Source organism: Parastagonospora nodorum (genome assembly GCF_000146915.1).
Source record: "Parastagonospora nodorum SN15 chromosome Unknown scaffold_13, whole genome shotgun sequence".
Lineage (NCBI taxonomy): Eukaryota > Fungi > Ascomycota > Dothideomycetes > Pleosporales > Phaeosphaeriaceae > Parastagonospora > Parastagonospora nodorum.
This window is the reverse complement of record NW_001884561.1, coordinates 562,277-578,328: the sequence shown is the minus strand read 5'-3', so window position 1 is coordinate 578,328 and position 16,052 is coordinate 562,277. Positions and strand designations below refer to the sequence as shown.

The 16,052-nt window shown below is 52.4% G+C and overlaps 4 protein-coding genes across 4 annotated transcripts; 1 reads left to right on the top strand and 3 right to left on the bottom strand.

Annotated features, from left to right (window-relative positions):
• Nucleotides 1–8: 8 nt before the first annotated feature.
• SNOG_08743 (hypothetical protein) lies at nucleotides 9–790 on the bottom strand (the record flags this gene model as incomplete). Its single annotated transcript, XM_001798999.1, has 2 exons — nucleotides 9–659; nucleotides 716–790. 2 exons carry the CDS (start codon nucleotides 788–790, stop codon nucleotides 9–11), a joined length of 726 nt encoding a protein of 241 aa, XP_001799051.1.
• Nucleotides 791–1,785: 995 nt separating this feature from the next.
• SNOG_08742 (hypothetical protein) lies at nucleotides 1,786–3,294 on the bottom strand (the record flags this gene model as incomplete). Its single annotated transcript, XM_001798998.1, has 3 exons — nucleotides 1,786–1,899; nucleotides 1,949–2,836; nucleotides 2,890–3,294. 3 exons carry the CDS (start codon nucleotides 3,292–3,294, stop codon nucleotides 1,786–1,788), a joined length of 1,407 nt encoding a protein of 468 aa, XP_001799050.1.
• A 2,986-nt stretch (nucleotides 3,295–6,280) lies between these two features.
• SNOG_08741 (hypothetical protein) lies at nucleotides 6,281–6,702 on the bottom strand (the record flags this gene model as incomplete). The annotated part of the gene is made up of 2 exons (XM_001798997.1): nucleotides 6,281–6,364; nucleotides 6,514–6,702. 2 exons carry the CDS (start codon nucleotides 6,700–6,702, stop codon nucleotides 6,281–6,283), a joined length of 273 nt encoding a protein of 90 aa, XP_001799049.1.
• A 1,050-nt stretch (nucleotides 6,703–7,752) lies between these two features.
• On the top strand, nucleotides 7,753–11,040 carry SNOG_08740 (hypothetical protein; the record flags this gene model as incomplete). The annotated part of the gene is made up of 6 exons (XM_001798996.1): nucleotides 7,753–8,129; nucleotides 8,184–8,200; nucleotides 8,394–9,572; nucleotides 9,634–9,943; nucleotides 10,004–10,826; nucleotides 10,900–11,040. 6 exons carry the CDS (start codon nucleotides 7,753–7,755, stop codon nucleotides 11,038–11,040), a joined length of 2,847 nt encoding a protein of 948 aa, XP_001799048.1.
• Between the last annotated feature and the right edge of the window lie 5,012 nt (nucleotides 11,041–16,052).

The window sequence follows — 16,052 nt, the reverse complement described above, 5'->3', positions numbered from 1 at the left end:
CGCCACACTCAAATCTTCACAAACGGACTCCTCTCGCCCACCCCAAACTCCTCCTCGCTATCACTAGCCCCATCCCCGCCCTTGCCAAATTCCTCCCCCCGCACTCCACGCTGTCCAACCGCCGTGCGCTCCGCGCCCCCAACAGTCTTGACCTCGCGAAACCCCTCGCTCAAGCTCATCGTCCGCGGCGTCTCGACCCCAGCCTCCCACGCAAACTCGAGATTCAGCGTCATCATGCTCTCGCGCCCGCGCGGCGGCAGGCGGTCGAACAGCGCGGAATGCTCCGTCGTCTGGCTGCTCGCGCTGCTGAAACTGAGTCTGCGCGCGGGAGAGCGGGAGCGGGACGTGTGTTTCATGCCCGGCATGCGCGCGGCGGGCGGAGAGGAGTCGGCGTGCTTGTGGCGGGGCGGTGTTGGGAGGATGCTGGGCAGGTCTTTGGAGGCGGCGTTTAGCAGGGGGGACGAGGGTTCGTGGGATGTCCGGGGCGTGGAGTGTGTTGGGGTATGTGATCCTGTGGGCGAGGGCGGTGAGGTGTGGGGGATACTGAGTAGGCGGATGGTGTCGCTGGAGGCTTTTTCGCGGAGGAATTTGCGTTGGGAGTCGGTGAGGTTGGGGAGGGCCGAGGAGATGGAGACTTTGCGGACGTTGGTAGGGGAGCCCTAGGGAGGTTAGGAGTGGGTTTGGAGGGTGGTTGAATGGGGCGTGTGATACTTACGATGTCCAGTTGCTTGTGCTCGTTGCAGCAGAGCAGTGTCCGTCGGACCTTCATGATGAATGTGTTGAAGACCATGATTAGAGGCGTATGGAGGTGGTATGTGGTTGGTTGAGAGAGTGTTGAGAACAAGGTTTCGTTGGAGCGACGATGGAAATGAATGTAAAACAATATATGTGAAGCAAATAGCGAGAATGATTCTTTCCCAACATACACAACGCACGAATCACGCGCAAGACAACGGCGTGAAAGGAACAACGCTAACAGAGCAAAATGACCGAAACAAGTGGGAGTGCAAGACCACAAAGTTGGGTGGGCATGAAGGTGGTGACTGGCGGGTAGGGAGTCCGGGCAATGCAAACTAATAAAGGTCCGGGCAAGACGAAACCGTTTCCTAAGCGACTCTCCTTGCGAAGTTGTTCCTGAGAATACCGCGTGGCGTATGGCTGGCTCATCCCTTGCAGTTGCCTTTCATTGTCCGTAATGGCATTCCATCCACCCAAATTTGCGGTGCGGAACGTCGAGCCGATTGCGCTGGAATGCGTACTGTATAAACGGGCCTTGCTTGAAAGAGGAAGACGTTGAAGAACAAAGCGACAGCCTCTGGTCAGCGGCCTTTTCAAAGCACCAGAAACCATCGTCAGGAGACGTTGTGCTTGTTAAATACTTCGAGAACAAAACGACGAGTACGAAAGTGAGTACGTGACGTTGAACTTCGAAACACGTATTACCGAAAACGGACTCGCGGCATCCTCGCGTCTTGTACCACAGACCTTGCAGAGCTTGCAGCGCGCATTTCTGGTTCAGGTACCAGCAAGTGCCTATTTCGGGTCTCATATCGCGAGGTAGCATGTTTCACGTCTGCGAATGAACGATCGACATGTCGTGATGATGTTGCACGGATTCGTAGTACACATCTGAACACGCCAAGTCAGGCGTACCTTTGTACTGCAGCAAATTCCCTCCGGTCCATGCATGGCTCGACAAATACGAAGTGAACATCTTTGCAAGGAGAAACCTGTTCAATGACCGTCATATTACGAGTCGTACTGACCTGTCTTGTACGACACTATCTATTTCGGATAGTCCTTGACGTGGTAGCTCTTGAGCTTGACGAACTGGTCGAACCCAAATTTGCTCAAAGTCTGTCCTCGTCCAGAGTCCTTCCATCCAACCCACGCCAGATCCTATTCCTAATCAGTAATGTCCTCATCGATATTATAGTGGCTAACTTACTGGTGCTGGATAGTCGCAGCGATTGACAAAGACGGTACCTGCCTCGACATCGTCAATCAGCTCGTGACCCTTGCCGACATCCTTGGTCCAGATGCTGGCCGTCAAGCCAAATTGGCTGTCGTTCATTAGTTTGATCGCCTCCTCGTCGTTCTTGACCTTCATCACTGGGATGACTGGACCGAACGTTTCTTCAGTCATGACTGCCATGTCATGCGTGACACCAGTCAGAAGAGTGGGAGCTACGTAATTGCCATCGGCGGGCGGGTTCTTGAACGTATCGTTGTCTGGCGTGGCGTTCTTGGCTCCCTTGTCCAGAGCATCCTTGATATGGGACTGGATAGTCTCGACGGAGCGCTTGGAGACCACGGGACCGATGTTCGTATCCTTATCGAGAGGATCGCCAAGCTTGTAACCTTTGAGGACATCCTGGACAGCCGATACGAACTCATCGTGTATTTTCTCGTCGACGTACACGCGCTCCACGCTACAGCAGCTTTGGCCTGAGTTGAAGACAGAGCCATCCACGATCTCCTCCGCGGCCCATTTGATATCCACGTCTGCACGTACATATGCGGGATCCTTGCCACCCAATTCAAGACCAATGCGGAGAGGGACTCGGTCGTTCGCCGCATTCTGAACGGCCAGGCCATTGGCTACCGATCCAGTAAAGCAGACCAATTGAATGTGCGGCGATCGAGCTATGGCCTCAATCTGAGTGATGGACCCACTATGAAATATTTGAAGCACACCATCAGGCAGTCCGGCTTCCTTGAAGATTTGTTGAATCTGCTCGGCACTGGTAGGCGTCTGCGGAGAAGGCTTCAAGATCACCGAGTTGCCAGAAAGCAGAGCCGGCACAAGCGAGTTGACGAGTGTCAAGTACGGGTACTGCATGTGATTTTAGTATGTAAGCAAGTAGTCCAGCCGTTGGCCATACGCACGTTCCATGGGAAGAGAATCAAGACTGGCCCAAGTGGAACCTTCTTGATGTATCGCTTGAAGCCCTTCTCTGGCTCGCCTGCCGTATCTTTGAGTGTTTCTTCGCTTATCTTTAGCAAGTACTCGCCACGCATGACAGCCGTTGTGACCTCTTTTGGCGTGTATGCAATGGGCCGACCCATCTGCTCAGTGATTTCCTTGCCCAAGGCATCCTGACGCTCATCAAGCAGCTTCAAGGCTTTCTTGACGATCTTCTGTCTATCAGAAAGCGATGTGCGTCTGAAAGATTCGAAGGCTTTGACAGCCGTCTCCGGTATGGTCTGGAGATCCGCATCGGAGAGACCGTTGCGAGTTAGGACTGGCTTGTTGGTAATGGGCGAGATAGTAGTGATCTTCTCCAGCGACATGATGGCGAGTGGAGCAGTGGTGTGACCTCGTGAATAGATTAATTGAAATGTACGCTGATTATAGTGCGCCACCAAATCGTCGTTGCCGTCTTGATGGGATAGTCAATTTTTGAGGCGGGCGGGCAACCTATGACGTATCCGGCACGCTAGCGCAGATGGCTTGGCAATCTGTTTTTTTTTGCACGTGCAACATCCTTCACATCTTGCAGACAACTACACCATTCAGAACAACTCCTATTCGCATAACGATTAGCACTGTAGTCGAATCTCGGTAGCTGTTGATGAAACGCTCATCCAAGGATGTGGCAATGTACGTTTCTAGGCACAGACCGGGCTGTTCGTTCCTTGCCGTACACCACACAAGCCCTGGAGTTGGGTCCACCCGATAGCTACATCGGTACCAGACTTTGTCACTGGGCAGAGATTGCCAACACCCAAATGGCGGCCTAGGTTGAATGAGGTTGGCAATCCTTGTCCCCAAAACCAGGCCAGCCCAAGCAGCTTCCCGCAAGCAACAAAGGCAGTCTCGATGCTGCCAGCGACTTGAAATTGCGCATTGAGAGCTGCATTAGGATCATCTCTGAAGTATGGTACTTTTATATTGCTTGCGGGTTCTCGCAGTGAAGCATCGAAACTACCAACGCAAAATTCGCACTGTTGCTATTGGTCGCCAGTCTCGTGCACTCCTCCTCGACACACGCGTGTTGAGCTCGATGGCACGGATCACCTTGATTTTGTAATCCATACGCGAGAATGGGTATAACTCACAGGTCACATGGCAATCCGAAGGCGGACACAAGGCCGCACTGGATGACACTTCCTTTCTCTTCATACATCTTACTATCCAGACTGCTCAAGCATGTCCACTATGGCTTCTGACCTGTATATAAATCTAGACCGTTGCATTTGGGACCCGTCTCATGAAGGGGCGTAAGGGATCGCTATCTGAGTGCGCGCGCTTGGCCCCATCTCTCGCTGTATGTGCCACAAGTGCGGACGGGTTGTTTGGGCAGGGCTTCCGAAGAAGGCTGCTTTCGATCCACCTTTGCGTCTACCCAGCGCCTCTGAAAATACGCTCGTCCATCGTTCTCGCCGCATATAGGTCTGAGGCCTCAAGCTAAAATAAGGACACGCAAGTCAGCTCACTCTGCGTTGCGCCCTGGAGGACCACATATGCACATCTTGTCCTTATGCCTCCTTCCGTCTGCATAGATCCACATGTCAATCCACATAACGGCACTCATCACTGCACGAGCAATTTGTGGATATTCACCGAACCAAGTTTGAGTCGGGCCTGACGAGCCGTGGACAGTCATGAGCGCGTCTCCCTTGTGTAGCCAAACTCGCATGATCCACGGCAGCTGGCGCTGCCTAGCAAGTGCCGATACAATGCTCAGCGACGTCTCCATCCACTGTCAACAGCGATGTTACTGATACATTAAGCTGTGGTTCGAGCTCGCAATATCGCCGCGCTAGCTTGGACTTTGCAGTTGACATTGTGTATTCGACCGACTCATCATTCCTGTTCCGGCTCTTCTCCACCAACACGTCACGCCTGACACGAGAGACGATGATGAAGCATACTGCAAGGGCAATGCAGCCCCTGGAGCTAAATACCAAGTACGTCGTCTCAGCAGTGCAGTGTACATAGGCTCTTCTGCATCAATGCAATTCTCTCACGACACGTGAGACTGTACATATTCAGGAGCTCAGTGTCTTCCAGCAATTCGGGGCTTTCCCCATGATCTTAAGAGAGCTATTAATGTCAATCCCGCCCCACAGCCTTAGCTCCTTGCACAGCCTTCCCGGGTCCACCGAACGACCTATCCAAAGGAGCTTTTAATGTGGTATTGATCAGGAGTCGGTGCAAGGCAATGGCCCCGACAAGCTGTCAGTCGGGCTCACTCTCCACTTCGGGTCTGCGTCAATCGGCACCCGGGCAGCGTCCACAGTCCCTGGAGTGATCTAATGAGCCGTCATATTCGGTCGTACTGCTCAAACATTAGTTTCGCTGAGTGAGATGATGGTTCAAACACGATGAGTTGCTTGAAACGAGCTGGAATAGGCAAAAACAATTCCAGACACCGACCATTATTCCAAAATTGCCATTGGCTCACAATTAATGCAGTACATACTTAAGACATATTCATGACAAACTACTGCCGCTGCTAGACGCGCAGCCCTGTCGCGCCTCCACATTTTCAGTTGCAGTGCATACCTAACAGACTCGAGACCAGGCGCCTGCGTCCACGCCACGACATCTCGCGGCGAGGAAGACTAAAACGTACATCGTGCGATGCGGTGGCGCCTAAAGCATCGTGAGCCATTCCCACGTCATAAAACACCCATCTTACAGGCGCTGAAAAGCCAGGAGCAGAAAGTCGGGATGGACCTATTGAGGATTCAGGTGCTCTTCTTGGTCCTCGAGCCGCGTGTTGTCGCGGAGTCTCCCGCATGTGGAGCTCGAGATCAACGCTCCGAACCCTGGCTTGCACCGTGCTAATATTCTTGGCAACTGTTAACCCGAGCATGCCCATTCCTCCCCTATGCGTAATCGTAGAGAGATGTCCTAATGTCTCATCATTCAATTAGCTTATCGCTCATTGACTAGGGTTGACAACAATCTCATCACCGACCGCGGTGTATTCGGCACATTTGAAGCTCCTCTGCAAAAGACTGCTGAATATTCTGTAACAACGATAGAGAGTTGGATTGACCTGTCGGAACGTTGTAACGAGCAAAAGACGCAAGTGGCTAGCCCTTGAGGAACGCAGATGTCGGCTGCAGCGCGACTTTGCTTTTGACGGTTGAGATCGGTTAACGGCCTCGAATCTAGAGGCGTAGGTGGCTTTGCGCTATCGATTCGATCGAGGCCCACAACAAGGCAGCGAACCGAGCATCTTGCGCTGGTCGACCATGATCGCTGACCATCTTTCTGGGAGTGCGGAGCAAGCTGTCCGTTGTAAAAATGATAGGGACAATCCTTTCATACATCGCACACAACACAGTCCTCTGCGCTGGCGTCGGCGCCAATCGCCTTTCTAGGTCCGCTGACCTGCCTCCTTTCATGCTGTAGCCTGGTATTATGGATTGACTATCATAACATCGTGTTTTATAGACAATAGTCCACACACACGTCAGTAGGATTTCGTAACACGAATTAACGAGCTTCATATTGGGACATTTAATATGTGAGGGTCGTCCAGATCTGGGATTGACGCAAGCGATTGTTTCTGGGGTAGCCGATTGATGTTTGGTACCAAACTGATCAGCCAGTTTCAGGATCGATGTGTTTCGGAATTCCGAAGACCAGATAATTACAGCATAATTCATGCCACCCGGCTGAACATCTGGTAAAGTATGGGCTGGCTGCGGATCGTCACAGGCGGACAACGGAAGGCAGGCCATTGTGGTTAGCCGTTATGCACCCGGGTTGGATATGACGGCCAGTGTAGCGGCCAACAGCGTGACATGCTGAGTGTCAAAAGCCAGGTTAACGCATCAGGGACTCGACATGCCTGGCTAGTCGCGTAAAGTTGTGTACTGTATGATGGCGGGTGGATTCAGGTCCCGTCACCCGTGTTGTCAGCTGCTAGTAGCGGGCGGCGGTCGCCAATCAAGCAGGGTTCTGTGATCGCTCAGCAACGCCGAACGGGCAGCAGGGTTGTGTGGTAGGCCCTGGACGTTGGGGTACAAAAAGATACTTGTGAGCCGGCATCGGTACGGCGCCAATCTTAACGTGGGCCGGATATAGGGCTAGGATGGCACCGATCAGCCAATATCGTTTTTGATTGCGGTTCGACTTGCGGCGAGCAGCTTGCGGTGCGTCCGTTCAAGCTCATGGCACTGACGATCCAGCGGCTTCGTGGACTGTGCTCAACGTGGTATGCTTGGGTGTGCTGCAGCATCCCGGGTCGCGCAGGGGGTGAAATGGTGACTGGGGGGAACGGAAGGCACCTCGACTCCTGCGCACGCACGAACCTGCAGGGCCTGCTGCCCATCTCGTTTGCAGCATGTGGTCCAGAGACTGTCCTGACGCACGATGCAGCTCGACCCGGAGGCAGGACTGTCTCCCCATGTCTGCCCTTCCGGTATTGGGCCACCCTCTGTGCTATACCCCGCGGACATCCACTAAGATCCAGTGTCGAGGCGAAGACAGCAGCTGCCGCCAGCTATATGGGTACCCTGGTGCACCGCAGTGGTCAAAAGAAGACCGTTGGACAACTGACCTGCATAACTTTTTGACATCTTCGACGACATATCTCCATCCCAGTGTTGAGCATCTTCGACGTGCCAACCTTGCCTTTTGCCACCGCCTGACACATTTTCCCAAGGCCCTCGCTTCAGTTGCGACTCCTCTGCCGCTGTTGAGCTTCTGTATCTGCTGTTGAAAGAGTGTTCTGCGGTGGAGACGACGACCGCGGGCATCCGATCCAAATTCCACCAGTCACAGCCATGATGTCGACAAGTCTGCACCAGTATCCGTCGGGATTCAGTCATCTCCCCGCGCCGAACATGGTCGATCACCAGCAACATCACCACCATCTTGCTTCCCAGCATTTAGGGCCATCTCCACTCGAAGCTCTCGCCCATACATCTCAATACGCGGCACTACAATATCATCAAAATCGACATGTATTGCCGAATGGCAAGGCGATTGTCAAGACTCATCGCTTGCCGTACGCCACTGGTCCAATAGCGCCGCGCAACCAACGCGACATGCTCCACGAGCGGTCGAGTCGCAGCAGTGCCACCTCGGGACCAGTACGACGTAGAATCAGCCGAGCTTGCGACCAATGTAACCAATTGAGGACTAAATGTGACGGACGACAAAGGTTAGTATTTCCCGCTGGGAACTTTAGCATGAGCTTTGGTACTAACAGGGGCAGCTGCGCGCATTGTATAGGTACGTTTATCAAGTTCTATCGAGGAGAGGCCCAAGACTTCATCTCGGAATGCATTCGGTTGGCTCTTTCGTTACATCAGCTCTTGTTGTTGAACCTGGAGGGGCCGGCCGCCCGAGGCTGGGTCAAACCCGCTTGTCGTCCTTTGTCATCCACGTGTGACCTTGCATGACAGAAAAGCTAACATTACCCTAGAATTTGGTCTGACGTGTGAATATATTCGCGAACGAAAGAAGCGCGGAAAGGCGTCAAGGAAAGACATTGCGCAACAACAAGCTGCTGCAGCCGGCAAAGGCAGCCAACCATCAGAAGACTCCACCGCTGGATCTCCTCAATCACAGAGCAAGACGGCCGAATCTCTTCCAAACAGTAGTCCGCGACTGCCAGAAGGACAGCGGCCACTTCCGGATCTACCAAGCCGCTCAGCTAGCATGACAATGGGAAGAGAAATGGAACCGAACCCATCCTACCAGAGCAGAACAATGAGCATGAGCGCCGTCGATACTATTGCTGAACATGACTCTCACCACCAACTGGTAGACGGCATGCATCCTATGCATCCCATGCAACCGCCACGGATACAAACCCAGGGACTAGCGATGCACAGCGCTGGCCCAGAATATACATCGATGGACGACTATCATCGTAACCTTACGTACCATTCTCCTCACCCAATAATGCGGAGTGGTATGCATCCAATCGTCCCATCTCACGGCATGGAGTACTCTGGAAGCCCGTATAGCATGATGAGTCCGCAGAGTGCACATGCTCAAGCGCCACCCAATCCGTTTCGACTATCTGACGAAGCCGCTAATATTGGTTACATTAGCCAATCCCCGGTTCCAGGATCTCCGGGGTGGATGCTGCCCTCCCCATCGACCACTATGTACTCAGGTGCACCGCAACATAATCCTTCTCAACAATTGAGGTATCCAGTTCTGCAACCACTGGTACCACATCTCGCAAGTATCATGCCGGTATCGCTAGCATGCGATCTCTTGGAGCTGTACTTCCAAAGCTCTTCCTCCGCGTTTATGCAACCTGTCTCCCCTTATGTGCTCGGTTACGTGTTCCGAAAGCGTTCGTTTCTACGATCACACAACCCACGCATGTGCAGCCCGGCACTTTTGGCTAGTATGCTGTGGATCGGGTGTCTGACCAGCGAGTCACCATATCTGTCCTCCTCACCATCAGCCAGGAGCCAGCTATCAGAGAAGCTCATCAACCTAACCATTAGCCTTCTCAAGCCTCTCGTGCACCAGACGCATGGCGACATAGATCCAAATGCCGCAAGCTTCGCTGACAGCGGACTGGTCAATGGCGTAACAATGGGCGGCTTTGGTATGCCAGCCCAAGACTCCGAAATCGGCCTACGTAAGTGTTCATATTTATGTACAACACGCACTTGACATCTTCAACTAACTTCGGTGACTAGCGGGAGCACCCGGAGGCCTCGACGATGTGGCAACATACATGCATCTAGCCATTGTAATTTCGGCTAGCGAGTACAAGGCCGCTTCCCTACGATGGTGGAACGCTGCATGGTCACTCGCCAGGGAACTCAAGCTCGGCAAGGAAGTGCCTGTGACACCTCCACCCGAGGCAAATGATGACGATGCCCAAGGAGAGCTCGACATGGAACATATGGGTGGACACCCGAATTGTCCTAGTAGCCCTGTGGATTTTACCGAAGAGCAACGTGAAGAGCGCCGACGCATATGGTGGCTCCTGTACACCGTCGACCGGTAAGTCCCGTGTCTGTTTATTTCGCACAGCAAGCTACGCAGACACTGAGCCATGCCTAGTCACCTCGCCCTTTGTTACAACCGACCTCTCTCGTTGCTAGATGTAGAATGCGCTGGCCTTTTGCAGCCTCTTGACGATAACGTATGGCAAGCTGGCGATTTCTTCGTGGACTCCGCTCAACCGTTGCCAGATTCCACACTTCGCCGAAGAGGTCCTCCCTTTGAGTGCACCGGGCACTCCATTTTCGGATTTTTCCTTCCTCTGATGACTATACTCGGAGAGATCGTCGATCTGAACTACGCAAGAAATCACCCAAGATTTGGCACAAAGACTGATTGGGACGAGCACGCTCGCGAGATCAGTCGACAACTAGTCTTATATGGACAGTCCTTACAAGAGCTTCGGAATCGCGCCGTCAACGAGGCAAATGCGGAAACTCTCGAGCCAGTGCACCCCGGTACACCGTCTGCTAGGTCGGTTGCTTCCAGTATATCAAGGGCGCAAGAGTCTTTGATGCATGCTAAGATTGTAGAGGCCTATGGTACGCATCTGATGCATACGCTACACATCCTCTTGAACGGAAAATGGGATCCCATCTCACTCCTAGATGACAATGACCTCTGGATATCTTCGCAAAGTTTTGTGAATGCAACGGGTCACGCAGTTTCCGCTGCTGAAGCACTGAACGAAATTCTGGAATATGACCCCGACCTGAGTTTCATGCCATTCTTCTTCGGCATATACCTTCTGCAGGGAAGCTTCCTTTTACTTCTTATCGCCGACAAATTGCAAGGAGAAGCAAACCCGAACATTGTAAGAGCATGTGAAGTTATCGTTAGGGCGCATGAAGCCTGCATCGTCACTCTCAACACAGAATATCAGGTAAGTAAGCTCCCTTTGTCTCGGATGTTTTCTCTCATCCAGTTGAAACGATTATGCTAACAGCATATTGTAGCGGAATTTTCGGAAAGTCATGCGCTCAGCATTACAACAAGTGCGTGGTCGCGGCGTCGACGAGCATGTGGCACAACAACACCGCCGCGAAATGCTAAGCCTTTACCGCTGGAGTGGTGACGGCTGTGGTCTTGCGCTATAAGCACGCCTGTTGGCAAATCACCTGGTAATGCTTCGCCTCCATCCAGATGGCATGCACGCAGCAAGACCGCGAACCACTGAATAGCTGCTTACACCACGCCACGTCGAAGTTTTCTAGTTCTTTCCCCTCTCTAGGGCATCGCATCTTTCCCTTTCTGCAGGTTCCACAAGTCATGATTATCTTTGGTGGGATGATGTCTTGGCGTTCTCGATGTTGGGCGCTCGATATGCACGCATGGGTGTGCGGTTCCCACATATGTTCCGGGCGTTTCTCCACATACCATGTCTCCCGTGTCACCACCCGTGGACGGCTCCCCCGGCTTGCCGGCGCGCCTGTCGCGAAGTGGCTTTCCGATTTAAAAGTCTTTCCGACATGTATCTTCCGATCTACATCTATGTGTCGCTATCACCAAGTAATGTTTTGAGCAAAGGTCTTTCTTAGCGAGCATATTGCGTTAAAAAGCGAACCGGCAATCTCCGGTACAACTATATCAGTCGCGTAATATATTCATCTGGGCTCCTCTACTGTTCTAGACGGACATTATGAAAGAGTGGAGACGACATGGCTCGGGGCGAAGCCTCCACCTCGGCTACACGGTCGTAGCACCAAAACAAGCCATTTTCATCCAATAATGTGGCAAGTAAGCCAATAAGATGAGGTTACATTTTTATTCTCTCTTAGCATAAGCACCAACGCGTGAAGAAATAGCGCCACGAGTAAGTGCGCGAACCGTCCGTCCCGAAGGCTGCAGTACATGATCGCGTAGCATCCGCCGCCAACATTGCCACTTTTGCTTCAGCGCCGCGTTACCACAGTAATATACCCTAGGGTCAAAGTTTCAGGCATCTCCTCCTCCTTTTTTATTGCGATCGAGTCTTCGTTCAGTCTCTGTTAGCTTGTCTACGTGACGGCACCTCAGCCGCAATGCTGTATGACGGTACAATATTTTACCGCATGATCGAGGCGCAAAACGTGCGCGCTGCTTCGTTGAGGGCGAAGTTGTGAGCACGCACATGGATTGGTGGATGGGCGCAAGGTGCATGCACACATTGCGTGCTTGCGTCTGTGCCTTAGTGATAGCTGGCCGCTGATAATGAGGGGAATTATTGATATGGTGGGCTTAGCGATATGCGTAGGGCCGGGGAGATTTACATCTGTTACCTGTTCGGTACCTTGACTCCGGATTGCCATCGTCTTTCCAGCCAACGGCTTTCCCATCGCTGCAATGACGCGCATTCGGAGCTCGACAGAATCCAAAGGGGCAGGGTTTTATGCGATTTTTTCCTTACATCACAAGGCCTATCTTACAACACGTGAGAGGCGCATACAACAGGGGTCCATGAAGTACTGGCACATGTCAGCTCTTCCAGTGTTGCTACATGGCTGACTTCCCCGAATCAGCATGGGGCCGTTACTCCTGAATTGTATCGCTATCTTATGGCAGACACGACAGCCCGGTTGCCCTGTTGCTTCTCAAACGATTTTTTTTATCTGGATCTGGAGTCCTGTGGGCCGCTCGATACCAACGTTGGTATTGTTCTCGATCCCCCGGCTTCACTCCAAGTCAAAGCAAAGGTTTCGGTGGTCCAGGATGCAACCTAGGCCAAAATTGAGCCTACACATGAAATTCTCCGACAGCGCGCTGTCTGGTCGAGACTAAGCACTGTCGAAAAGCGAGCATCTGCACGGAGCCATGCTTAAAGTAGCGGCTGGCAGCAAACTCAGAAGCGATGCATGAGGAATGGATGCAAAAAGCTTGGTTCGCTATGCACCCCAGATCTGTTGAGGCCTAGAGGGCGCTGCTGTTGGTTGTTTCCTCACTGAGACAACAGTCTCCGCCCACTTAGGACGCAGGAGTCCAGATCAAGCAGCACCGACACTACCAGGCAGGGATGGTAACGCCAGACATCACGTCGGGATCTTCAAGGTCTTCAGGCTATCGGTTATTTCGCTTGTTCAGATCATTTTTACGCAGCCTGGACCGCAGACTGCAAGCACGCTTCAATGTCACAGCTGCAAAAAAACGGGGTTATATGCCAGCTTCACTACACAATGGTGGTAAACGCTAGCCATTCGAGGTAGCGACTGCCAATGCAGCTTACCTGCCTATTCCAATAGTTCCTTTCAGGGTGTCAAGGTCTTTGCGGGAAGGTGAGCTCATGAACATGGGGGCGGGACGATCATGAGGAGAGGGGTTGCCAGTGCTGTCAGCAACATTGGATCCATCTTAGCAAAACCATTAAGGTTCATGACCAGCATGACATGCTCCTGAAGATCACAGTGACAACGCCGTGCGCATGTGCATTGCACGCTACAGCACATCCAGCAGCAGTGTAGCATCATAGCGCCGGAATGAGCTCCCTATTTTCCGCTACAAAGACGCAGGGGACATCCTACCAAGAGAGAGATCCAGGTTCAACACGCTTCTCGTGGTGCCACAGCAGGTCCTGGCGGCAGTGGTCCCATCAGCTACCGGTCTACCTGGTCCACCCACCAGCAGGCCTGCAGTGTGTATCTGTGACCGCCGCCACAACCTCAACAAAGCCTCTCCACATTTTGGGGCTTCCAAAAGCCTTCGACAAATTGAGGGGCTCATCTCCTTAGATGAAGGAGACGACTCGTCCCTGGATGAGATAGATTGACCCCACAACATCCCTGCACAAGGGCAACGGGGCACAGTATGAGCGAACAGAAGCTGAGGGAGCCGGGTAGTAGAAGAGCGTGTATCATACATGTGCGGGTCGCTGTGGGCGTCTGCCGTTGGGTGTGTGTATCGATCTGAGAGCTTCTGCTAAAGGCTGAGGCCAACGATATTTCAACTTCTAGAACGGATTTAAGTACGATCGAGTCAAGGGAAGCCTGTGAAAGATCGTATGGCACTCGTTATTTCGTCACATCGATCAGCCCCCAAGATAGTTGCGATATCGGCTACCTTCGTAATGCAAATTCACGGAAGTCTGTGCATTCGATGGCTGATCTAAGTTCGTGGTGGACTTGGTGGTGGGCAGACATCCGTAAGTCAAACCCGAAAGCTGGGACATATGACGGCTGCCACGCTCAAAAATAAGCGACGCAATACAAGTTGGGGCCGACACGAGGACAAAACGCATGTCCAGCCGACTGCATGCGGGATCCGCGACTGGAGAATGTGGGGAACTACCAGGGTTGCCATCCTCAACGTTGCCCGCACCCGCATGTTGTACCGATAAGTACCTGTCGAAGGTTACGCGCTCGCATATTATTCGCCAAACGTCGATCAAGTACATGATCGAGATTGACAGTCCAAGAAAGGACAGCTTCACAAATCGACCGAAGCGTAGACTGACTGACCGCTTCGGGCTGCGCCTTTGTTTAGCCTAATAAGCCGCGGAGCAGGTCTTGGTGTAGATGAAAGGCGTCAGCCACGATGATATAATAGACTCTGATATAGGTAGGTGCCTTTCCCGCATAGGCGCGCCGGGGCGAACAGAACATAATCGAGGTTCGGCTGGCGTGATGTTGAGGTTAACGTAGTCGAAGTGGCTGCAGTTCACGGACAAGAGCGCAAGTCCGTCGCCATGGCTGGAGGGCCGTTCCGTTGAGACGTGGCTTACTCTGTGATGTCAGCCCAGAAACCGGTGTGGACGTGTAATTCGTTTAAGGCTTGCAAACTCTGTGGCGCCTGTAAACGCTGAGCACACATCTTTATATTGTCGCATTACTGGACGCAAAAACTATCTGACAGCGTCATGGCGTGGAATCACGAATGTAAGGCGCCTGTGCGGTGCGGACTGACTATTAATCCGGGTGCGTAACAGCCGTCATAGTTGAACCGACAGGAGCGCCATGACAAGCCGGCCTTTCAAAAGAAACGCAAGCTAACGCATGGTCGTTGGATTCGCTCCCACCGGCTAGATTTCCGAGACATGATCAGGGTGAAGGGTGTTCGAGCCATCGAGCTGAGATGGCCAGGAAGAAACACGGTCGCTACCCCGGATAACACCCTGTCTGGGGTACCTGGGGTAGAAGCTAGGGTTGCGGTTAGCACAACACGCAATCGCGGTTTGAATACAGTAGGTACCACACGGTACTTGAGACCCTGAAAATATACGATCCTGAACCTTGCCCATGCTCTCCTCCACCCCAAGTCCTGGATCTCAGAAAGCACTCACTAGTGCGGTATACGTGCTAGCTTCAAAAGAACTTGATAGCGCACAGCCTAATCATGTACCAAGTACTGAAGGTATGTGATATCCATGAATGGGTGACGCGTGACTACCAGACTTTGGATAGGAGCTGCGGCAAATCTGGCAGGTCTCTCTGTACATAGACCATACCTTCTTGGACATCGGGTCACTCTAGCGATATGAGACCTGTTACGTACGTGTACATGCAAGTCAGACAGCATCTGGACGGTCTACTCGCATGACATGTCAAACACCAGCATACATTTTTCATAAGTCAAAAGTTTTGAAAAGAGGTCGGCTAAGTTTATACCTGTCGCAAGTAATTGCTGCCACAGTCCATGGCCGCCAAGGGTCAGTGCACGGCTAGTGTCATGTGTTTGACAGCGTGAAGACAGGAACACATTGCGGAAATTTGAAGGTATCCGCTGCATTCCGAATTCCAACGGCTCGTGTGGTTCGTGCTGAGCCAACCGCTTTGTCTGGTTCCGAAGTTGCCACGTGGGCATATCCTCATGGGCATCATAAAAGCGCTGCAATAAGCGGGCAGGATATTGGAGCACCGGCCCTAAGAGCCCTAGGCAATCTAAGACATTCGAGAAGCCTTCCGCATTGATAGTTTCTGCTGTTATTACCGCTTGGCTCCTCTGGTCAAGGTGTTAAGCACAAACCGCAACCTTGAGTTCGTGCTTGTTTTGTGGGCTGATTATACCTCAGGGTCTCGAAAGAAGTGTTTCATCTCGTCCGGGACTTTTATTGAATTCGTAATCCTCGCACACAAAACGGCAACAGGCCAGCATCCTAAGAGCCGAGACAGAATGGCGGTAGCTAATCCGCTTAGTGCTGTGC